General features: G+C 37.2%; 1 protein-coding gene across 1 annotated transcript in view; it reads right to left on the bottom strand.

The window, feature by feature from the left end:
* Positions 1-19,790, bottom strand: part of SUGT1 (SGT1 homolog, MIS12 kinetochore complex assembly cochaperone) — a 42,797-nt gene extending 23,007 nt beyond the window's left edge. Inside the window, exons 1-10 of the mRNA XM_068526811.1 lie at positions 19,649-19,790; positions 19,498-19,555; positions 12,948-13,038; positions 12,206-12,275; positions 11,464-11,534; positions 10,302-10,355; positions 9,900-9,916; positions 8,860-8,894; positions 7,114-7,210; positions 6,214-6,321 (exon numbers count right to left, since the gene is read on the bottom strand). Coding sequence (XP_068382912.1) covers positions 6,214-6,321; positions 7,114-7,210; positions 8,860-8,894; positions 9,900-9,916; positions 10,302-10,355; positions 11,464-11,534; positions 12,206-12,275; positions 12,948-13,038; positions 19,498-19,555; positions 19,649-19,686 — 639 coding nt within the window. The 5' untranslated portion in view covers positions 19,687-19,790. The remainder of the gene's footprint in view (positions 1-6,213; positions 6,322-7,113; positions 7,211-8,859; positions 8,895-9,899; positions 9,917-10,301; positions 10,356-11,463; positions 11,535-12,205; positions 12,276-12,947; positions 13,039-19,497; positions 19,556-19,648) is intronic.
* Between the last annotated feature and the right edge of the window lie 6,757 nt (positions 19,791-26,547).

The raw sequence follows: 26,547 nt of genomic DNA, 5'->3' as shown, positions 1-26,547 counted from the left end.
TTAATAAGGAAACACAAGCTTTAAGTGACACAATACACCAGACAGATTTAACTGATGTTTATAGGACATTCTATCCGAGAACAGCAGATTACACTTTCTTCTCAAGTGCGCAGGGAACATTCTCCAGGATAGACCACATCCTGGGTCACAAATCAAGCCTCGGTAAATTTAAGACAACTGAAATCATATCAAGCATCTTTTCTGACCACAACGCTATGAGATTAGAAATCAACTACAAAGAAAAAAAGGTAAAAAACACAAACACATGGAGGCTAAACAATACGTTACTAAATAACCAAGAGATCACTGAGGAAATCAAAAAATACCTACAGACAAATGACAGTGAAAACAAGACAATCCAAAACCTATGGGATGCAGCAAAAGCAGTTCTAAGAGGGAAGTATATAGCAATACAATCCTACCTCCAGAAACAAGAAAAATCTCAAATAAACAATCTAAACTTACACCTAAAGGAACTAGAGAAAGAAGAACAAACAAAACCCAAAGTTAGTAGAAGCAAAAAATCATAAAGATCAGAGCAGAAATAAATGAAATAGAAACAAAGAAAACAACAGCAAAGATCAATAAAACTAAAAGTTGGTTCTTTGAGGAGATAAACAAAATTGAGAAATCTTTAGCCAGACTCATCAAGAAAAAGAGGGAGAAGACTCAAATCAATAAAAATTAGAAATGAAAAAGAAGTTACAATGGCCACCACAGAAACACAAAGCATCATAGGAGACTACTACAAGCAACTCTAGGCCAATAAAATGGACAACCTGGAAGAAATGGACAAATTCTTAGAAAGGTGTAACTTTCTAAGACTGAACCAGGAAGAAATAGAAAATATGAACAGACCAATCACAAGTAATGAAATTGAAACTGTGATTAAAAATCTTCCAATAAACATAAGTCCAGGACCAGACGGCTTCACAGGTGAATTCTATCAAACATTTAGAGAAGAGCTAACACCCATCCTTCTCAAACTCTTCCAAAAAGTTGCAGAGGAAGGATCACTCCCAAACTCATTCTTTGAGGCCACCATCACCCTGATACCAAAACCAGACAAAGATACTACAAAAAAAGAAAATTACAGACCAATATCACTGATGAATACAGAAGCAAAAATCCTCAACAAAATACTAGCAAACAGAATCTAACAACACATTAAAAGGATCATACACCATGATCAAGTGGGATTTATCCCAGGGATGCAAGGATTCTTCAGTATATGCAAATCAATCAGTGTGATACACCATATTAACAAATTGAATAAAAACCATATGATCATCTCAATAGATGCAGAAAAAGCTTTTGACAAAATTCAACACCCATTTATGATAAAAACTCTCCAGAAAGTGGGCATAGAGGGAACCTACCTCAACATAATAAAGGCCATATATGACAAACACACAGCAAACATCATTCTCAATGGTGAAAAACTGAAAGCATTTCCTCTAAGATCAGGAACAAGACAAGGATGTCCCCTCTTGCCACTATTATTCAACATAGTTTTGGAAGTCCTAGCCATGGCAATCAGAGAAGAAAAATAAATAAAAGGAATACAAACTGGAAAAGAAAAAGTAAAACTGTCACTGTTTGCAAATTACACGACACTATACATAGAGAATCCTAAAGATGCCACCAGAAAACTACTAGAGCTAATCAATGAATTGGGTAAAGTTGCAGGATACAAAATTAATGCACAGAAATCTCTTGCATTCCTATACACTAACAACGAAAGATCAGAAAGAGAAATTAAGGAAACAATCCCATTCACCATTGCAACAAAAAAGAATAAAATACCTAGGAATAAACCTACCTAAGGAGGTAAAAGACCGTACTTAGAAAACTATAAGACACTGATGAAAGAAATCAAACAACAAAAACAGATGGAGAGATATACCATGTTCTTGGATTGGAAGAATCAATATTGTGAAAATGACTATACTACCCAAAGCAATCTACAGATTCAATGCAATCTCTATCAAATTACCAATGGCATTTTTTACAGAACTAGAGCAAAAAATCTTAAAATTTGTATGGAGACACAAAAGACCCCGAATAGCCAAAGCAATCTTGATGGAAAAAAACAGAGCTGGAGTAATCAGGCTTCTTGACTTCAGACTATACTACAAAGCTACAGTAATTAAGACAATATGGTACTGGCACAGAAACAGAAATATAGATCAATGGAACAGGACAGAAAGCCCAGAGATAAACCCACACACCTGTGGTCAACTAATCTATGACAAAGGAGGCAAGGATATACAATGGAGAAAAGACAGTCTCTTCAATAAGTGGTGCTGGGAAAACTGGATAGCTACATGTAAAAGAATGAAATTAGAACATTGCCTAACACCATACACAAAAATAAACTCAAAATGGATTAAAGACCTAAATGTAAGACCAGACACTATAAAACTCTTAGAGGAAAACATAGGAAAAACACTTTGACATAAATCACAGCAAGATCTTTTTTGACCCACATCCTAGAGTAATGGTAATAAAAACAAAAATAAACAAATGGGACCTAACGAAACTTCAAAGCTTTTGCACAGCAAAGGAAACCATAAACAAAACGAAGAGACAACCCTCAGGATGGGAGAAAATATTTGCAAACGAATCAACGGACAAATGATTAATCTCTACAGTATATAAACAGCTCATGCAGCTCAATATTAAAAAAACAAACCCACTAAAAAAATGGGCAGAAGGGCTTCCCTGCTGGTGCAGCGGTTAAGAATCCACCTGCCAATGCAGGGGACGTGGGTTCGAGCCCTGATCCGGGAAGATCCCACATGCCACGGAGCAACTAAGCCTACGTGCCACACAACTACCGAAGCCTGTGCACCTAGAGCCCGTGCTCCGCAACAAGAGAAGCCACCACAACGAGAAGCACGTGCACCGCAACGAAAAGTAGCCCCCACTCGCCGCAACCAGAAAAAGCCTGCACGCAGCAACAAAGACCCAATGCAGCCAAAAATAAATAAATAATGTAATTAAATTTATATATTAAAAAAAAAGTGCAGAAGACCTAAACAGACATTTCTCCAAAGAAAACATACAGACATACAGAGGCACATGAAAAGATGCTCAACATCACAAATTAACAGAGAAATGCAAATCAAAACTACAATGAAGTATCACCTCACACTGGTCAGAATGGGCATCATCAGAAAACCTACAAACAACAAATGCCGGAGAGGGTGTGGAGAAAAGGGAACCCTCTTGCACTGCTGGTGGGAATGTAAATTGATACAGCTACTATGGAGAACAGTATGGAGGTTCCTTAAAAAACTAAAAACAGAACTACCATATGACCCAGCAATCCCACTACTGGGCATATACCCTGAGAAAACCATAATTCAAAGAGACATGTACCACAATGTTCACTGCAGCACTATTTACAATAGCCAGGACATGGAAGCAACCTAAGTGTCCATCAACAGATGGATAAAAAAGATGTGGCACATATATACAATGGGATATTACTCAGCCATTAAAAGAAACAAAATTGAGTTATTTGTAGTGAGGTAGATGGACCGAGAGTCTGTCATACGCAGTGAAGTCAGAAAGAGAAAAACAAATACCGTATGCTAACACATATATATGGAATCTAAAAAAAAAAAAATGGTTCTGAAGAACCTAGGAGTGGGACAGAAATAAAGACACAGACATAGAGAATGAACCTGAGGACACGGGGAGGGGGAAGGGTAAGCTGGGATGAAGTGAGAGCGTGGCATTGACATATATACACTATCAAATGTAAAACAGCTAGTGGGAAGCAGCCGCATAGCACAGGGAGATCAGCTCGGTGCTTTGTGACCACCTAGAGGGGTGGGATAGGGAGGGTGGGAGGGAGATGCAAGAGGGAGGGGATATGGGGATATATGTATATGTATAGCTGATTCACTTTGTTATACAACAGAAACTAACACAACATTGTAAAGCAATCATACTCCCATAAAGATGTTAAAAAATAAATAAATTTTAAAATAAATAAATAAATAAACTGTGGTATGTCGAAAAAGAAGACACATGCACCCCAATGTTCACTGCAGCACTATTTACAATAGCCAGGTCATGGAAGCAACCTAAATGCCCACCGACAGAAGAATGGATAAAGATGTGGTACATATATACGATGGAATACTAGCCATAAAAAGGAACAAAATTGGGTCATTTGTAGAGACGTGGATGGACCTAGAGACTGTCATACAGAGTGAAGTAAGTCAGAAAGAGGAAAACAAATATTGTATGTTAACGCGTATGTGTGGAATCTAGAAAAATGGTACAGATGAACCGGTTTGCAAGGCAGAAATTGAGACACAGATGTAGAGAACAAACATATGGACACCAAGCGGGGAAAGCAGGGGCGGGGTGGTGGGATGAATTGGGAGATTGGGATTGACATGTGCACAGTGATGTGTATAAAATAGATAATAAGAACCTGCTGTATAAATAATAAATAAATAAAATTCAAAAAAATAAAAAGTTAACTGGGCATCCTATACTGTATCTGGTAACCCTACCTGAAGCACATACAGAGACACAAATATGACACCTTCTTATCTTCAGAAGACTTACTAAGAGTAAGGGAAATAAATGTGTACATATACAAACTACTATACAGGAAAGGAAAGTAGTAATGTAGCATTTAAAGAAAGGAGCAAGGGGCAAAAAAGGCAAACTGGGAACACAGTAGGAGGGGCTGGGGAATGGTTAGAATCAATAAGCACTCACAAGATTCAAAGGAGAATAAAGAGTAAGACGGACACTGCTTAGTTAAATCCTCGATTGTAGCCACACATACCTGTGTATTCACCAACCACACTATTCCATTATACAAGGTGGCTCAGTAACACAGGTTTTTAAGTTATTTGCCATCTATCACACAAATCAATTTACATTTAAATTACTTCAAAAAAAAAACATGCATTAACAACGTCTCAATAGAAAGATGTACAAAAATGCCAAACTCCTAATTTTCTGACCTATCTCCCTCTCAAATCTAGTTACAGTTTTGCCCTTATTGTACCCAATATTATCTTATTAAATTCTACCCAATGTGGATGGGGCCAGTAAGACGAAAATCTTCACAATATGTCACCCTTTTTCTCACTTTCTATTGTCCAAGCGACTGTTTCCTATCTCTGCCTCTTAAGTAAACAGCTTTGTACTTTGTACATTTCAAATAGATAAGTGAGCAGATCATTTTTAACTAGATGCAAAAACTACTGCTTCTTTACTTCTTTACTTCCTCCTCCAACCCTCTCCAGGTGTCCCCTTCTTCCTGCAGGCCCAGTTACCATTCTTCATGACACAGGCCAACCCTGATTCTATTCTATGATAGGAAAATTCACACAACTAAACTCAAAAGTTAAATAACACACTGTGTTGCAGGACATACGCATAAAAAAGGTGCAGTAATGGAATTTATATCATTCTTTCTCATTAACTCATCATATACCTTCATACAATCTTACAGATGAAAGGATTTCAGAGTTCACAGTGCATATCCCTCTATTTTTATAGATGCTGAAAATCTTGCCCTATGTGTGACTACTCTAAATTAACAGGGCAAGCAAAGAACCAGTCAGATTTTTTGATTTTCAGTTTAGTATTTTTCCTGCTAAATTATACTTCTACCTACCCGTACTACATCTTTTGACTGGTAGCTGATATATTCCATGAATTTTAATTCTATTGCATATTCTTACTTCTTTTTGAAAATATAAAGGAATCTAAAAATTATGGTTACTCAAACTGCAATTTAAATTATTCATTAATCCTTCATAACAAAGTAACCTAAAAGTCAGCTTAACTAAAAAACAAGAGAGCAGATTCATCTTTATAGTAGTCTGTATTTTTAACTGCGTAAGAAAATGTGAGACAAGTATTTGTATATCACAACAGACCAAACTGACAAGTTCAAGACATGAGACACTGTCAGTATCAAATCTTAAAAAAATGCTGATCACCGTATCTTTTGTGAAAACCTCTTTATTGAGAAGTATTATACCTATCTTAATAAGCATACAAACACTTTTGAGGTTAGATTTTTACAATCCATTTTCCTAGAATTTGGGAAGGTGGAAAGACTGCTATTCAAAAATTATTGTTCATATTTAATTTAAAGATATGTGGCTGGAAGGATCTATAAGCTCACAATCACAGATTACCACTGACAACCCTTTTCAATTATCTTACCTTTGTTGAAAGTACTTTAAATGTGCTCTGTTCTGGTATTATAGGATGAAGAAGTCTCAGCTTCAAATTATAATCCTCTCCAGAAGGAAGTTTCACCAATGCGGACAACTAATGATCACAAAATTAGTAGCACATTTTATAAATTTATTTAAAGAAGGGTAAAGTACTTAAACTGACTATAATTACAGAACTTCAGTACTGCTGCAGATTATTTTCAAAATTTTCTATGGAATATCAGACTTAAGAATCTCAAAATAATCTTTTAAAAATCTGGTATCCTTCGCATGAATTCTCATATACATAATTAAATAGCAGAACAGAGTATGTTTCATTAACACATACTGAACATTTAAATCTCAAGGAAACTCAATCCACAAGAACAAAATAATACAGTATGTAACAAAGAAATATTCATGTGCAAAACATCTAGTTCTACCATGAACTCTCTTAAATATCTATCACAAGGTTTTCTACTAAATGCTAAGAAACCAAGTTATTGAAAGTCATACTCATTTAATATGGTTAGTAAATTCTAAGATATAAAAGTCACAATAAGTGGATCTTTTCCATGAAGTATACCACACAAATGTGTAACCAAAGCACATATCTTAATGTCTTTTATATATGTCAACCAAATTCTGCTTTGAATTCCAAATCTAAAGAAAGAGAAAACAATGCACACCTAGCTATAACATACAGTATACATACTCTTGTCTCAAAACTTAAAATGATTCAAATGGAAAAGCAATGCTTCAGATTTTCATCAGCATTTTCCACATTGTCTCAGGAAGAAATGATATATATCTAATAGACTGCTATAGATTATTCTGCAATATATATTTATATTTACAAATAAAAGTATTTAACCTTAACCAAAAACAATTCAAAGACTATAATAACCTCTTTTTCTGAAAATCCCACATTTACATCATTCTTCTGAACATTCTTGATCATAAGTGTAATGATTACTTGAGATTCTGTTTGATACCAGTCATACCTATTAAAAAAGAAAAAGGAAACTTAAAACAGAACTTATAATTTTCTTAAAGTTGTTGCTTGTTTTGTCAAGATAAAAAACTGTATATAATCTGATGAACAACAAGAGCTCCACCTTGAGGAACAAAATAGCAAAGCAGCTGTTGATTCACAGAAACAATTTTATGTAACTAATTTCATATGATCTGTACTAACGGAAGAGAAAAGTAAGGTCGATGATGTCCAAAACCCCTCCAGTGGATTTAAATACTTACATAATTTTCTAGGTTCTAACATATCTCTAATACTGTTGTGCTTAAGCTAATTGGTTTTTTTTGGCCACACCACACAGCATGCGGCCACATGCACAGCTGGTTTCAAAGATAAAATTTATTCTAAGAGGTAACAATTCTAATACACCATCAACAGTTTTATCCTCTCATTTCAACCTAATACTAAGAAGTAAACACTTCCATCCCTATTTTACAAATGAAAAAAAAAAAGTAAGCTCAGAAGGGTGAGGCAATTGGCACATTAGTAGCAGGCGTTACACTGGATCCAGGTCAACCTGACCTCGCATTCCAGGACCTCTTTACTGAAGCTGGGGGCAAACAGCCCTGAGCACAGGGAACAGAAGCAAATGAGCTAAAATTAAAATAATTTAACTCATTCTGCCAGGCACAATATTAGATACAGTACCTTCCTTCAATCTCAAAGTATGTGGGAAGATTAGTGTGCCTAGAGATTCTAATTATGTGTATCTTTCCCACCGAAAGCTCTAAAAACATATCATCACTTTCAAATTAGACTGGATTATAAACTCCATGAGAGCAGAGCTATTTATCTATCCTGCCACTACCACATTCCCAGGACTAAGCACAGTACCCTGATACATGGTATATTTATTACATCAATGTGGGATTATTTTATACTCCAAACACTCCAATTATTAAGTTTATATACCTTACCCCTGCTCCTGTCACTAAAGTTCCTTGTTTACTAGGTACTTGGAGAGTCATCCTGTATCTCCCCAGAAAGAACATGAATAAATTGTTTTGTTTTAACATTTTCAAGCCATTTTACGTCAAAAGCACTGGATCTTTAAAAGTCTCACAGTTTTCCTTTGAAATTCAGTCAGTATGCAAAGCTCGAGATTAATGCCTTGTGTTTCTTTCTGTTACACTAAGAATACAAGTTGTACACACAGCTAATGAACAACTAAAAATAACACAAATACTTGCTAAATACTTATTCATGATTGTAACTGCTGCCCTCAGCAAGTGACTTTCAATTCATGCAGAATTATTCTATGAAAAATTTACTCCAAATATAAAAGGCAGGTAGAGTTACAATTCTATCAAGTCTACTAACTTATTTACCTAGGTAACAGCAATAACTTAAATGGAAGAGGCTCTCTTTAATACATGGAAAGGTGACATAATGTGTAATCAAGTTAAGTTTTAATTGGCAAGTGATTTGATTTTAACCTTAATATAAACACTAATTCAAATCAGTTAACAGTCTTACAATTAGTTTTTCAAGGCTTTAATATGATTTCTTTTATAAACTAAGAAATACTTAAATCACAGGTAAGGACTTGCTTACTATTCAACAACAGGGTTTTTTCCCTTTAGGCATATTTATCACACATTATGAAAAAGAAACACTTACTTGATTTTTGACTGATAAGTCCTCTGGGATGCAGACTGATTTTGGCAAGTTGAAAGAGAAAGATTTTTACAAGTTAGTTTACTAACTGCATATTAAAAATGCATGTATTATTAATTTACCCAGTGTTATAGTTACTTTGATATGGAATAACTTCATGAAACCTTCCTACAGAGCATGGTATCCATAATTGTTAAATAATACTCATCTTCACAGGAATTAGAATACTCAGTTGTTTTTAAATTTTTTTTTAACTTCTTTATTGGAGTATAATAGCTTTACAATGGTGTGTTAGTTTCTGCTTTATAACAAACTGAATCAGTTACACATCTACATATGTCCCTATATCTCTTCCCTCTTGCATCTCCCTCCCTCCCACCCTCCCTATCCCACCATTCTAGGTGGTCACAAAGCACCGAGCTGATCTCTGTTACTCAGCATTTTTAAAATTTTATGAGTTTCAATTTGAAAAAACCGTTTTTCTTCTAAAATAAAAGAAGGATAAAAAACAGAAAAATTTCTGAAGATATGTTTGGAAAAGGTTACATATAAAATGTCCAGTTCCAAGATTCAGTAACTCTCTAAGCTGAAAATAACAATAACATTTAAAAAAACATTTTTAAGACTATAGTATAACCTTCAGGCTTAACAATGGCATCAAACTGCTCTGGAAAAACATATGAAGCACTATTTCCATGGTGCCTTCCTGATATTGTCTTACACCATTTATGGCTGGCCTCTCTGCAACAAACATTCTACACTGACCACTGAGAAACAAAGTGACTCTTAACCCAATCCAAACTTTCCTAAACTATGTGTGCCAGTTCAGACTGTAAATCTAAAGAACTTGCCCTGGGTCAATGGTGGCCTCTAATTTGTCCCTAAATAAGAAGGGAAGAGACGGCATTTGGAGGAAGAAAATACGTAAAACTGCCCTAGAGAGATATGTAACTGACAGAAAGCTCATTCCGAGTCCTGCCTCAAATATATTTAGTAATAATATAATTAAGTAAAAACACAAAGGATAAAACCTTTGGACTTACCACCTCGGGCTGTGATCCTATTAAAAACATAAAAAGGAAACATTTTCAGGTAACAGTGCATGTATAGGCAAAATTACATACATGATTTCTATGGCACAAACATACTGATTAAGCAAACCAATTCTCCATGCATACCTAATAAGGGAAAGTGGTTTAACTTTGCATCCTGGAGTCACCTGAGACTCCTCAGTAATTTCTTGCCAGTAATACCACTGCAAAACAAATCCATCCAAATTTCCCTTTCAACATAACGAATGAGGTAAAAAATCAAAATACCTTGGGAAATCCCAACCTAAGAGAACATCCACTACTTAAATTATAAGTTATAAAGTTCAAAACAAAAAAATGTCAAACATTTACTTCTTTTTAAACGGAAAGACCACGGGAAACCTGCATACTTACCATTCTGAGCTTCTTGACACCTTTTAATCCAGACAATGAAATCAGCATCTGCACCTAGAAAGAACAAACTGATTGTAACATCACTCATCTGCACAACCTAACATATTCAATCAACAAATAATTACTGAATACCTATGTTCCAAACACTATTCTAGGCACTGTGGATGCAACAATGAATTAGACAAAAATATCTGTCCTAACAGAGTTTATAGCTATCCTAATATTAAACCTATTAGTTAGGTTTAATATTTACTTGTTCATCCTGAAGAATTCTGATTTTTAAAAAATCAATTTTATCTGCCTGCCAATGCAGGGGACACGGGTTCAATCCCTGGTCCGGGAAGATCCCACATGCCATGGAGCAACTAAGCCCATGCACCACAAGTACTGAGCCTGAGCTCTAGAGCCCACGAGCCACAACCACTGAAGCCTGCTCCATGTCCCCCATGGAGCAAAACCATTCCCGGTTAGGAGCTACTGCTTTAGAGAATTGTGATAACACTCTATCATAAGATGAAAATAAAATGATAGTACACAATTAGGATTATGTAGTCTATAACTATCTGTGAGATTACTTACAACCTTTCTGTACTTTGCAGAGCTTCTGATACTTGGCTCTTACAATTTCTATATATTACGCACAGATATCTATACTGCTGTGATAATTTTCATCTATTTCTCTCAAAAAGGTGATATTAGAAACTCACAATACTCTCAAACCTCCATGTTTCTTCAATACCCTATCATACTTTACCCCAAACTTAACACTTCATGTCTCAATAAAAATTTTCATTGTAAGATTTCCTTATCTCAGCAATCTGAATAATAACTTAAATAGACTTCTGAATGTGAGAGCAAATTAAACTTTCACTTATCCATTAGAAAAAAAATAAAGCCAGACTAAGTACTGGGAGCACTAAGTGTGTATATAGTTTTCTGCTTCTGATGATAGTTTATCTGTGATTTAAGCGCTAAAGAAAGGCCAATTTAATCAATTTTTTAGTAAATTCAAATTCTGCAATCAACACGAAATGTCATTAAGAAGAGAAAAAAGCTGGGTTTCTAAAATTAACTTGAGATTACACTAACAAAATTCAGCTATGGTAGTTAAGACACATAGATATAATGGATTAGTGTACTAACATATAATTCTAATACTTACTATCTAATTTCTGTCCTTCTGTAAAAGCTTCTAGAGCAGCAGCATAGTTTTTTTCATGGTATTCACATATCCTGCATGAGCATATTAAAAACAAATACACACACATGAGATCATGAAAAACAGCCTTCTTTCTAAATTAAAAAAAACAATTTTCCCTACTATTAAAAGAAAGAATTTAAGTATATGTTAATAAGCCAGCCAAGAGATTTCCTAAAATACTCTACTATAATATCTAGTATAATTCCTATTAAAATCCAATTTTGGAACTCATTTCAGAAGGAATTTCTTGATTCTAATTGTATATACTTGCTTATTCCAAAATATAGTTATATTAAGGAATTTCTGATTCTTCAAGAATAAAGTCACACTTATCAACAGAAACAAACTGGGATATAAAGTACACAGATAACAGAGTCTTCATTAAATGTAGCCTGTCCAGCTTGGGTGAGGAATAGATGTTCTCTAGTCAGTTAAATACAGTAAATTCCAAATGATGAAGCAAAAAAGGGATGTGAAATCCAAGAGTTTCATCTAGACTTTGCAGTTATTTCAACCATCACTATTTTAAACTATATATATACACTAACTATACTACAATAAAAGTATGAAACATACCTAAAATTGAATCCTATCTCAGCTATAAAATGTATAAATACAGAATTTACTATTTATATAAAGCTTACAATTAATTCATTCAAGAGACTATAGTCCAGACCCAGCAAGAAGAGTAGGTACTGCATACCCCTTTCTCAGCAGAGCAATGGAACTATCTGGATTAAGTTCAAGAGATTTCTTTGCATCAGCAACAGCATCTGCATATGAAAAAAATGGGTTTTTTAGTCAGTTACTTATGGATCCTAACAAATACTACACACAAAATTTGAATTAGCCTCTGATTTTTAAGTTTTCAAGCTGGTGAAATGGACAAATGATTTTAAATTAGGAAAAGTTAATCCAAGATAAAATTACCCTCATACCTTCCTAATGACCTAATATTTAGCTTCCATCTTAAAGCGCTTCAGGCAATGAATAAAGCTCTGTATCACAAAGTTCATCTAATTTTCTCATTAACATCATTTATGTAATCTGACTCAAAGTATTTAATTTCTTCCTACTCAGATTATCTATCCAGATAATTAAAATTACAGAATATAGAAATACATTCTTTTTACAAAAAATAAAACAAGGGAATTCATTTAAATACTTTGTAAAATAGTAAATTTGATGTCATTCTTTGTTAGCATATCCAATAACCATAAATGAAATCTGTACAAATTCTACACCCACCAAAGAAAGAATGGACAACCATAAAATTTAAATGGGTGATGCTCAACATAATGTTTGTCACATTTCAGCTACTTCACCTTGTATGAAAGACAAGTTAAAAATCCTGGAAGATAACCTTTATTTTATTTGATTCATTGTATCTTGGGCAAAATTTGTAAGTAACTTATAGAGACAATACACTTTGTAAGAAAAGTTACCACGGTAATTCCCAAGAAGAATGTGACAATAAGCTCTTTGACAGTAATACTGTGCATCATCTGGCTTCTGCTCCAGAGCCTTAGTCAGCTCCTACAAATACAAACACGTTGAGTGTCAGTAAATGTTTTTTAAAAGCCATCGAATTCTAATTAAACATGATTTTTAATCAAATAACCTATTGTCATAAAGTATTTGGAGGAAAGATAACAGGGAAACAAGCTTGGAGCTTTTCTTTCCAAAAGGATCAATATCTCCCTTTCTCCTCCCTTCTCCCCTCAAAAGACCACAACTGAATGTAATATCTACCTAAAGCACTTAGCAGTTCCTGGCCTACAGCAGAACTCAATAAATGGTAATTATCATCACCTCATTTATTCTGGAGAGTTTAGTTCATATACATTGACCACCACTGATTTTCTCCTTCTAATTTGGAGAAGATTCAAAGATCATGTAGAATTTGAGATGCCTAGAAAATGTGAAGCTGTCCAATAAAAACAAAATAAAAAAGAAACAAACAAACAAAAAATGGAAGTTAAACCTAGAGCTCAGGGAGGTTAATGGAACCAATAAATACATAATCAAGTTTACCTGGCCCTCTCCTATCCTCTTATCAATGGCCTAAGAAATTACAGCATTCTGTCAAAAGCCCAGATACAATATCTCATAGATAGCTACTATCAACTGATCAAGAATTAACAGAGCGATTAAAACTTTTGCCAATCTGGGCAGTCACAGTTCATAAGTGGTAGCTGGAACAATACTGATGCAAGAAGAGAGAGCACGATTAGTGAAGCCAAGGACAAATGCAGGCAAACAGGAAGGCTGTGATTCTCTACCCATTGCCCACACACCCTAGGGACTTGGTAGTTTTCTTAACAGGCGAAATTACTTCAAGAGCCACACATGTGGCTTTGCTTGAACCCCGCAGTGTGATTCTCACAAAGCAATGTATACTATACTTGGTAATCATAAACCTAAAACCCAACATACCTAAGATCTAAACCATTTTTTACCACCTTAACCCCTATCACCCTGATCCAAGCAGTAATGAAAATCAGATCTTGTTACTATGTCTCTGCTCAAAACTTTCCAACACCTTTCCAGGTGACTCACAGCAAAAGCCCAAGTCCTTCCAATGATCTGTAAGGCCCTCCTTGATATAACCTTCTGCTCTCCCTCTCATCTCACCTCTTAAAACTCGTCTCCTTGCTCCACCATTCTAGCCACAATGGCCTCCTTGCTGTCCTGCAAACATCTCAGGACCCTGCACCTGCTGCTCCCTCCCACTAGAATGCTCTTCCCCCAGATGCGTGCAGAAAATCCATTCCCTCACTTCCTACTCAGTGACTGTGCCAGAGACAGGATTCAAATCCAGGTCTGACTCCCAATCAAATTTTAACCACTAAACATTGCCTCATGGTAAAATTTTACTCCAAGTTTCTTTCACACACCATCTAACATTTGTATTAATACAAGATTTTCTAATACTTTGAAATTCTTAAGCTAAAAACACCATCTTCCACTAAGCTTTCAAACAATTTTGAAAACAGCTGATGGCTTCTTACATATCTACTCAAATATATCATAAAACCACATTTCCAGCCTCTCCTCACCAAGAAAATGTATATTATAGGTCAAAAAGGCTGTTACAGATTATAATAATATCTGGATCATCAATTCAAAAAGTAGTTTTATTTTTTTCAGTAGTCAGGTTTTTCTGTTTGTTTTTCAAAACGTATTTTTAAACACATATTATGGAACAAACATAGGCCAGACACTGGAGGTTCAAAGATGAATAAAATATTCCTTTTCTTTAGGAGTCAGGTATAAACTTCTGAATTTTGAACCAACTTGCAAACGAATGACCTTTAAAAACACAAACCAATTGTTGGTTAAGGAGAACCAGTTATGGTCATTCAGTTAAATAAACTAAGCAACTGACTTATTAGGCTATCAATAAAAAAAAGTTACCAAAAAAACCACTCAACACAAACTGAACATTATAACACACCAATTTGTAAGTCATGAATAAAACACAACAATAAATTTATTTTGAATAAGGAATATACAATATAATAAAACCGGAAAAAGTGACGGTAAAATAATTATTTGTGGTTGTCTTAACTACATCTGACTTGTGGCGTGTTTTCAGTGTTCTACTGTTTCTGTAACAACAGCTACTGGCTGCTAGAATACAAAGGGACTAAAGAGAGGTATCTCGAAAGGCAAGGACTTCAGTGCCAACATTTGAATCACAGCAGCAAAGGGCTATTTAATCAGACTTACACGAAACGTATCCAAAGATATAGTACTTCTCACAGAAAATGGGTTGTGTTTATAGTCCGCAAAAGTAAAGAAACCTATGAAGTGTAAAATATAATTACACTGAAATCTTTAACAAGATAATGGTAAAGGAAGTACACCGATAACACAGAACGAAAGGGGGAAAATTCCTTTTTAAGGCATTAAAATTGTTTAAGACTTGGATCTTAGAAAATTAATTTCCAAATCTTTATAGAGCTTTAGGGTCTCTTAAAATGCTATCCAAAAAGGTTACTTGTTGTTAAGATTAAAAGCAAAAGCAGACTGCTCAGACGGACCTAACGTCTAAAGGCCTTTAGCTCTGGATATCTCAGCCTGACTCCCCTTGCCATTTTCTTCTAGTCACAGCTAATCCCCAATTATGGATAAACAAGAGTATCAAGCCTTCTCCCTTCCTAAACTAGCAAGCACTCCTGGAGAAAAATCACATAACCATGTAGAACTGGTATACTTTATGCTAACCAGCTATGCCCTCAACAAAGCTACCTGTGGTCAACTACTTCAGAGTCAGCTCCCGAACAATTGTATCATACACCCCAATCCTACTCACTCCTCCAGAGGATGACCTTGATGCCTTGAACCTGAGACTTGTCACTTCTAAACTCGATAACCTTGAGCAAGTTAATCTCTTTAGCCTCAGCGTGCTTGTAAATGCACCTCACAGTTGTTCCAAGAATCGTGGTAGGAGTCATTTAATACACCTGAGTGCCTACTACATCCCAGGCACTACGCTGAGAACACAGTGGTAAACAGATACACAAAACCCCTGCACTCTTGAAGCTTACATTGGGGCCCAATTCAGATAAGGTAGTCAGAGAAAACAGCTTCCTTGAGAAGGTGACATTTCAGATGAAATCTAGAGTGATGAGCATTTCCAAGCAAAACAAGAGATACTCAATAGAGAGTACATTCTAGGCAAAAGAACTGCAAGTCCAAAGGCCCTGCACCAGGACTGAGCTCGACACATCTGAGTAGCAGAAAGCAAGCCAGCGTGGCTAGAACCTAGAGAGCAATGGATCTATAAGATGTCTACCTCAAGGGCCTCACCCTTGTACCTTACATTACTTATCCTCATAATCACCCTTTCAAGTGGTCCTAGTTAATCCCATTTTACAGACAGGAAATCTGATCCAGAAGAGTGATAGCAGGAACTTTCTTGAAACCAGGATACAGACCCAAGCAGTCTGATTCCAGAGCCCATGCTCTTAAGCACTACTCACACTGGGCCTCGAAAGGTTCTCATAATCCACATATATGTTTTCTCTTTCTACTGAACTGAGACTTCCTCTGCAAAGTTTTATTGACTTCCCCAGTTAGCCTCTACTCTGCTACGCTCTTTACTGTACCTGATACACCACTCCACTGGAGTACTTGTATTTTAATGATCTGTTGACTTGCCTGTCTCTCTCCACTAGACTGCAAACTCCCTCACTACAGTAGTTTCATCTTTAGCTCGCTGGCTCCCAGTACAGCATTTGCCACTAACGTTGTTTAATGAATGAAAAATGTAATCAGCTTGATACACTTTCTCTTTATTCTTAATTGGATGGTCTTATATAAAAATGTGACATTTTAACTGATGTGATATCAAGCGACCTTAATTTTAAAATAGCTACTGTTAAACCAACCCTTGGGAAAATCTAGAGGGAAACAGACTCTCACTTCTCATCAAGGTTCCAGCCCAACTCATTATTACCAATTACTTAGTAATTAACATTTGCCTGTTGATCTCTGTGAGAAAGTCATCTCAAGTTTTAAAAAGAACATTTCCTCTTAACACAAGCTGGTTCTTATCAAGATCATTCTCCCCACTCCCAGTTTTTGATTCAGGTGTGTGGCAGGTCCTGAGAATTTGCATTTCTAACAAATTCCCAGGTGATGCTCCTGCAGAAGGTCTGGGGATCATGCTTTTGAAAACCGCTATTCTACAGCACTAGACTAAGAATCAGGAAACATGTGTCCTGAGGCCCCTATTCTGCCTCTAACTGGCCGCATACATCTCTAGGACAGATCACTTGGACTTCTTTGGGTCTGTTTTCTTCTGTAAAACGGAAGGGTAAGGAGTACTGGCCTACAGGAGTCATAAGTGCTTTCAGAAAATCTGGGGTGGAGAATTCCCTGGCAGTCCGTGCTTCCACTGCAGGAGGCACGGGTTTGATCCCTGGTTGGGGAACTAAGATCCCACATGCTTGCAGCGCAGCCAAAAAATATAAAAAAGAAAATCTAGGGTGGGGTCCAAGAATTTGCATTTCTATGAGTTCCTAAGTGATGCTGATGCTACTGGTCCAAGAGCCACACTTCACAGACAAATGCACTAAAGCTAATCACACACCTACACTATCCAATTTCACTCCTAGAAAGAAAAAAACAAATGCACTCCCAAAAGAAAGGGCTGCATGTGTTCACCAAAATACATGTACAAGAAAATTCACAGTGGTTTTATTCACACTAGCTAACAACTGGAAATATCCCAAATGTTCAGTTAGAATAAATTGTGCTATATTAATACACTGGAATACTACACAGCAGTGAAAAGCAAACAACTTATGGATGTATCTCCCATAATGTTTAAAGCAAGACAGAGTATCTACACTCAACTGAATACCTAGTGTATGATACTTTTTACATGAAGTCCAAGAAAAACTAACTGATGGTGACAGAGTACAGAACAGGTGGGTAAGAGGAATTATTGGCTGGGAAGAAACATGAGAAAGCCTTGAAACGGAAGTATTCTATATCTTGATCTGGGTGGTATACATACATGTAAAACTTCAAGTTCATTAGTGCAGACTTAAGATTTGTGTTAGATATCCCACTTCAATAAATAATTTTAAAAGTAAAATAACTGAGATGTAACGTGACAAATAATTCATTACATTAATATCCTTTCATACCAACTATTATATAAACTAGATTTCCAAAGGAGGCATGGGGCCTAAGAGGACCATAACAAAGGTAGATTCTGAAAATTAATAGCTGTCTAGCTGACGTGAAGGAATTGTGGAGAAAAACTCTCAGTGCCTCTGGTAACATTACTCTAATAGTGATCCCAAAAGCATCGCTAGGAAACATCACAGCACAACTGAGTAATCAACCACTTTATTTGTTCGTATCCCAGCCCCAAAAGCATAATCCAACCTAAAAGGCCCCAAAGGACCCACGCCCTGGTTTCCTCCCCACCTCATTTCTTACTCCACTTTCATCCCACTCTAACCAAATGGGCCTTCTTGCTGCTCCTTGCACAGGCTGACTTCATTCCTACCTCAGAATCCTGACACTGACTCCTCTTCCTGCCTGAAATAATCTTTCCCCAGAGCTTCCAAGCTCTCCCTCATGCCTCTTCTCAAAGGTCACCTCCTCTACTAACCATGGAACAAATTTCTTTTAGAAGTCATAACTAGGAAAAAGGTTCTCTTGCCTCAAATTCCTAACCTTACATATGTTAAATCAAAACAGCAAAACAAAGTTTCCTCTTTTTTATGCTTCAAAGCAAGAAACCCCTGGTTAAATTTTGTGACCCACTGCATCATGTATGCTTAGTTGGGCTCTCTTTATTACTTCAAATTATTATTTAACTCTTGTTCTTTTGCTTTCCTTCACAGCTTTATAGTTTTTCACTCAACACAAACACAAAGTGCCTTACAAGTCAGTTAAATACATAAATAAGTGTTTAATCCAGAACAAACAGTGCCTTCCACACAGCAGCCCTCAAGAAATTGTTTTGAGGGATAAACAAATGAGTGGATAATAAACAGACTGGACATCTGGAAATTTTCGGGCACACACGGGAAAAGGTTTCTGTTCCAATAGTGTGAGTTCATACAGGCACTCAGCACAGACCTGGTACACAGAAATGCCAAGGATGATTGTCAAACGAAAAACCGAATGAACAAACATCAAGCCTTAGATTTCACGTTTTGTTCTCAGTCACAAATGCCATTTAAAAAACAAACCCTTTCAGACCAACTATGAATGTTACCTCTACCCCCAAAAAGGAGAGCAGGTTTTACTAAGCAGCTCCAAGGATGCAGGAACGGACTAGGGATGGGAAGCGTAACCGGGCCGCTGCGGGACACAGAAGGGAGAGGCGGAGTCTGCCAACATCAGGACTGAGACACAGGAAAAGCAGCAGCCCCGACCCCGGGAAGACAGTGCTGGGAAGAGGCGGGGTGGGCCGGAACCCGACGCGGCTGCGTTCCCCAGAGCACAGTGAACCGACTCTCTCACCTCCAACGCCGCCTGGGGGTCCTCGTCAATCAGAGCATCTGAGAAGCTCCGGAAAAACCTGCCAGGAAAACAACGACTTCAGCAGGGCTCTCTAACTAAAGAAGGACGGAGGGAGATACAAATAATAGCAAAGAGAAGGAAAAACACGCACCTCTGGGCTGCGGCAGGTCCCGCAGCAGCCCCCGCCATCTCTAATAGTCACTGTTACCGCTGCTAGAACTGCTCCTACCGAGATTACCAGCTCCGCCGCCACCCAAGGGGGAAACTTCTGGAGAAACACCGACCGGGCTTCCGTCTTACGTAGCCAATGAGCAGCCACGCAGCGTACCGCGAGGGGCGGGGAGGTGAAGCGCGAGCGCGGGGTGGGCTGGGACCGTGGAGGACCGACTCCTCCTGGCCCGCCCCGCCCCCACCCCGGCCGGCGAGCAGCCTGTCAGGCCCCGCCCCCTGCAGCCATGGTTACGCAGGCCGCGGCGTAACGCAGTCCCAGCGCGCACCCGCACAGCCGCAAAGCCTCTGTGGGTGGTAGGTCGAAAGGACGTTTGTGCCGTACTGTTATCGCTCAGGAACGTGTGGCGTTTGGGGGCGTTTGTATGTCTGTTAATAACACAAGGCACATCGAGCTCCCTTTTCTCTACAGCTCTCATCATGGCTCCCGGAGGCAGCCAAGCTTTTCGTGACACGTGACGTTCTCGGCTACGTGTTCTTTTCCGGGAGCGAGTTCCGGATGGCGTGTCGATGCCGGGATCTTGGCGCTGGGAACCCGAAAGGACTCGGACTCGCCGGAAGTCCCTCCGCCCTTGCAGAGGCTGGACTGGAGGTAGCCTTTTGGTTCCGGTGCGGGTGAACTGTTCCGTTCCCCAGACCGACACAGGCCCAGGCTTTTTCCTACTTGGCTTCCCAGACAGAAGAAATACGTGTTCCATCCGAAGGCACTGAAGGGAGAAAGGTGGCCTGAATTTGTCTCAGTGCTGCTTTACTTTCCACCTCGTTGGTCAGGCCCTCCCTCACCGCCCTTTGACCCGTGCAATTCAGATAGAAGAAACTTCCAGCTAGTTCCATGGGACGGGAATGGGGGCGGGGGGGTGGGGGAAGCAGGGAGGAGTGGGAGTGAGCGGCTCGTCAGTAGAGGTAAACAAGTAACTGAACGCGAGTGTCTGCCACATCCAGAATCTAAGTCTTGGGATTCAACTAACGCCTTCCAGAAACTTAAGCTAATTTTGTTCTAAGTGCTAAAACGAAAGAAGGGCAATAGTGATGTGATAGCAACAAGGGACGCAGCCGAATATAAGGTATACGGTTGGAATCCTCAAGTATGTTGTACCAGAACCTCAGTCTGGAAAGATGAATTCGAATTAGTGAAGGAAATGGAAAAGGGAATTCAGACAGAATAGGCCGAATGTTAGAAAGTGATAATGTAAACTCTGAAATTAGTAGAGCCAAAATTCAAGCTAGAAGCAGACTGACTGCGTGGAGAGGCAGGTAAATGCCAGGTCATAAAGGGCTAGTTGTAATCTGCTGAGAAGTTTGGATGTAATTCTTTTAAAGATGCTAACCCGTTGTAGGATTTTTACGCAAAAAAGGCAGTAACAGTTAAATTTACATTTTTATGTTTGTTATTCTGTCTGTACTATGGAAGAATGATTAAAGGGAAAAGAACAGTTGTTGGGAGACAACTGCTGTATTACAGGCCAAAGTGACTCTCTTAAATAGGGCAGTGATTGTAAGGAGTCTTAAAAATTACAGAAATAATTGAGGTAAAACTGTCTGGGTTTGCTGATCTCTCCTTTTGTGATCAATACTTTTTGTATCATATGTAAGGCCTTGCCTGCTCCAAAGCCATGAGGATAGTCACCTGTGTTTTCTTCTAGTGCTTGACTATTTTACCTTTCACAGACAGGTTTATTCATTTTCATGAAAGGTGGGAGGTTGGGATCAAGTTTCCTTTTTCCCTCTTATGGATAGCCGATTGATCAAGCCCTACTTGCTGAAAAGGCTGTCATTTGCCTTTTCCCCCACAGCTTTGTTGTAAGGTAGATGACCACATATATGAGGGTCTGTTTCCAGGTTCTTATTCCGTTGGTCTGTCTAACCTTGTCCCACACTATCTTAATGTAGCTTTATAAGTCTTGAAGCCCTATAACTTTTTCTTAAAGATTGCCTTGGCTAGTCAAAGTCCTTTGTATTTACATTTTATACATTTTATAGAACTTATTTCCATTTATTTATAAATTTTAGAAAGAACCTGTTAATTTCAAAAAAAAAAAAAAGAACCCCCCAAAACAAAAAATCCTGCTAGGATTTTAACTGGGCTTGCATTGAATCTATAGATCAATCTATTTGGGGAAAACTGATCCTAATTTTTTTTTAATTGCAGTATAGTTAATTTATAATGTTGTGTTACTTTTTAGTGTACACAGACTGATTCAGATACAGATAGATAGATGGATATTCTTTTTCATTTCCATTGTAGTTTATTACAAGATACTGAATATAGTTCCCTATGCTATACAGTAGTTTATCTGTTTTATATATAGTAGCTTGTATCTGCTAACCCCAAACTCCTAATTTTTCCCTCCCCCCATCTTCCCCCTTTGGTAACCATAAGTTTGTTTTCTGTGTCTGTGAGTCAGTTTCTGTTTTGTAAATAAGTTCATTTGTATCATATTTTAGATTCCACATATAAGTGATATATGATATTTGCCTTTGTCTGACTTACCTCACTTAGTGTGGTAATCTCTATACCCATCCATGTTGCTGCAAATGGCATTATTTCACTTTTTTATGGCTGAGTAGTATTCCATTGTATATCTGTATACCACATCTTTATCCATTCATCTGTCGATGGACATTTAGGTTGCCTCCGTTTCTTTTTTTCTGACATCTTTATGTTGATTCCTCCAATCCATGAATATAATACACCCCTCCATTTATTTAAGTCGTCTTTAATTTTTCTCAGCAGTGTTTTGTAGGTTACAGTGTAGAAGTCTTACATATCTTTCATTAGATTTATTCTTGGGTATTTGAGGGTTTTTATGCTTTTTAAATGGCATTCTAAATTTTTAATATTTGTTGCTAGTGTATAGAAACGCTGCTGGTTTTTACATATTGACCTTGTATTCAACCATCTTGCTAAGTTCCCTTACTATTTCTAATACTTTGTAGACTTTTAGAATTTCAGTCATCACAGTGTCTTGTGATCTGTGATAGATGGTTTAACATCTTCCTGTGCAATCATTATACCTTTTATTTTTCTTGCTGGTTGTCACTGGCTAGGATGTCTACTATAGTGTTGAGTAAAAGTAGTGATGATGGACTTCCTATCTTGATTGTAACATTAGGGAGAAAGCATTCAATATGAAATGCTTTTTCTGCCTTTATTGAAATGTCCATGTGTATGTTTTCTTTAATAAGTTAATGTTAATTACTTTGGTTGATTTTCAGATGTTCTCTAAATGGCCAGTATGAATATGAAAAGAAGTTCTACATCAATAGCTATATCAGGGACAGTAAAATCATAATTTGGTACTAAACACTCCCACCAAAATGGCTAAAATTAAAAGGAATTCCAGTGCCAAGCATTGGCAAGGATATGGAGCACCTGTAACTTTCACGTATTGCTAGGGAGAGTATAAATTGGTATAGCTACTTTAGAAAACTTTGACACTATCTACTAAAGCTAGTCATACGTGTACCCTATTGCCCAGTAATTCTACCACTAGGCATATGCCCAAGAGAAAAGAATACTTATGTTTGTGTACAAGAATATTGATTGCAGCATTATTCACAGTAGCAAAAACTGGAAATTACCTAAATGTCCATTCACAGAAGAAAAATACTAGAGAGCAAAGACTAAGAATGAACTACCAGTACACACAACAATATGGATGAGAATGAACTACTAGTACACACAACAATATGGATGAACCTCACATACATAATGTTGAACTAAAGAAGCCAGACAGAGTACATCCTGGTTGATTCCATTTATATGAAAATAAAAAACATTGTGAGGGACGTCAGAGAGTGATCTCCTGGCTAGGAAGGCCCATGAGGAAGACTTCCTGATGTGGGAAATGTTATATATCTTGACTAGGGTGACAATTACAGTAATGTAGTCACATGTCAAATTTTTTCAATTTATACACTTAAGATTCGTGTACTTTATGCTTCAATAAAATGGGAAAGATTAAAACAAAGCAATGAAAAATCAGAATCTGAAATTTAAAAAATATTTACAATACCATTAAATATTAAATATTGAAAATTAAATCTGACAAAAGATGTGCAAAACATATACATTGAGAATTACAAAATATTGCTGAGAGAAATTAAAGACACTTAAACAAATGGAGAGATATTCTATGCTCATGATTCAGACTTAAGATGTCGGTTCTTGCCAAACTGATCTATTGATTCAACCCAATCCCAATCAAAATCCCAAAGACTTTTTCCATTTTATAAGTTGACAAACTGATTCTGAAATTTAAATAGAAATGCAAAAGACTCAGAATAGCCAAATCAACTTTGAAAAATAACAGAGTTGGAGAACTAACAAACACTACCTGATTTCAACACATCAATCTTGTGTATTGGTACAAAGATAGACAAATCAATAGCACAGAAAAGAGAGTCCATAGATTCATATGTGTATGAACAACTGATTTTAAGCAAAGGTCCAAAGGTAATTCAGGGCAGAAAGAACAGTTGAAAAAGATAGTCTTTTCAGACTTTTCAATTGAAAAGGACAGTCTTTCCAACAAATTGGATATACAAAAGCAAAAAAGTGAACGTCAGTATATACCTTGCACCATCTACAAAAACTTAACTCAAAATGGATCATGGACCTAAATGTTAAAACTGTAAAACTTCTAGAAAAAAGATCGTTGTGTCCTTGGGTTAGACAAAGATTTCTTAGATATGACACCAAAAGCATGATCCATAAAAGAAGTTGATAAATTAAACTTTATGAAAATTTAGAAGTTTCTGCACTTTGAACGTATTTGCGAGTCATATCTGATGAAGAGCTAGTATTCAGAATATATAGAGTTCTCAAAACTCAGTAATAAGAAAACAAGGGAATTTTTAAATGGGCAAAAAAACTGAGCAATCAGTTCATCAAAGAAGATACATGGATGTCAAGCTCATGAAAATTGCTCAAAATCATTAGTCATTAGGGAAATGTAAATTAAAACCACAATGAGATACTACTACACACCCATTAAAATGGCAAAAATACTGAATATAAAAGACCATGTTGAAGAGGATGTAGAGCAACTGAAAGCCTTATACACTGCTGGTGGGAATGTAAGATGGTACAACCATCGTATGACCTAGCCAGACCACTCCTAGGTATTTGTTCAACAGATATGAAAATACATGTCCAATATAAAGATTTGTACAGGAATATTCCTAACAGCTTTAATGATAATAGCTGAAAACTAGGAACAACCCAAATGTCCATTAACAGGTGAATGGATAAACTGTAGTATATCCATGTAATAGAATACTACTCAGCAATAAAAGGAATAATATACAGACTACAACATGGAAGAATCTCAAAAAAGTTATGCTACATGAAAGGAGCCAGACCAAAAAACAAAAAAAGTAGCGCATGTTATATGACTCCATTTATATAAAATACTAGAAAATGCCAAGTAATATAATCTGTATGGACAGAAAGCAGATCAGCAGGAAGGGAGTGGTTACAAAGGGGCACAAGGAAACTTTTAGGCTAATGTTCACCAAACATGAGTAGGTTCACTACTTGATTATGGCGATTTCATGAGTTTATACTCTATTTAAATACGTGCCATTTATTGTATGTCAATTATAGCTCTATAAAGCTATTTGTAAAACAAGCTCGGAGCTGTAGGTAAGAACTGATAGACATTGGCACACAGATGGTGGTTAGCAACATGAGAACATGAACATAAAAACAGGTAAGGAGAATATGTACGTAGCCTCGTCGCATATTTAATAAATATGGAGTATTGTACCTACTGTGTGGAGATATTACAATAGGGACTGAGGGTACTAAAATGACTACAATCTTGGCTTATAATGTAGTGTTGGAATCACACATACCAGCAGTCAATTATTATAGTGTCATCTGTGCCCAAATGAGAAATTAAAAGGCTCTATGACAGTAGTGGGGAAGTTTTAAGAACTCAGAGAAGCTCTCAGAAGAAGTAATGTCTAAGCTGAGGCCTGAAGAACAGATAGAATTTAGCCAAATAGAATGAGAGCAACTGTGCCAAGCAGAGTGACAGCAAGTGCAGAGGTCCAGAAAGTAAAGGGAGCGCAAAGAGTTGGCAAGTACAGCGTTTAGGGCTGTTCATTTGCATAAGCCCCTTCAAACCCTCTAAGTTGGTATTCTACTTTTCTGTTTTTCCTGAGTAAGTTCCCCTCACCCATCCAACCACCAAACTGTGTACCCCATAAAAAATCTAGATTTGCCCCGATAGAAGACAACGGTCATTCTTTTGGGCAGCCAGTCACATAAATTGGTAGCTAGTTAACGCAAGGAGTCAAGGAAGGCACCTTGGTTATTCTCTCTAGATGCAAATTCTATTCTCTCAAATTTCTGAAGCAGTAGAGACAGTGGTACAAAGCTCGGTGTTTAGGTGCTTGGCAACAGTGGCTACAAGTGGACCAGTTGTGCAATATGGTTTTGCGATTTAACTGTGTGACTCAGACTGACCCCGATTTCTCTAGTCTTTTTGTCTGTTCTGTAAACTGCATGATATTCTTCTAATAAAATTTCTTGTATGCTGAAAACCAGAATCCATCTCTGTTGCTAACGACCAAGAACCCAAACTGACAAGACAGTTTGGTATTTGGAAGTGGAATGCTACAAAACAGACTCTAGTATGTATTACCCGCCAGATGGAAAAGAAAGGATGCAAGGCACTGAAGACAACTACTCCAGACTGGGAAAATGGTGACCCTGAGACAGGACATCAAACTCACACCATCAAGAAATGTATTCTAAAGCTGAGAAGCCTTGGAAAGAGATTTATTTCCAGTGCTCATGCTGGTGTGGCAGTG

The sequence above is a fragment of the Eschrichtius robustus genome, chromosome 18, assembly GCF_028021215.1.
Source record: "Eschrichtius robustus isolate mEscRob2 chromosome 18, mEscRob2.pri, whole genome shotgun sequence".
Taxonomy (NCBI): domain Eukaryota; kingdom Metazoa; phylum Chordata; class Mammalia; order Artiodactyla; family Eschrichtiidae; genus Eschrichtius; species Eschrichtius robustus.
The sequence above is the reverse complement of the archived record's forward strand: the minus strand, read 5'-3'. Positions and strand labels throughout refer to the sequence as shown.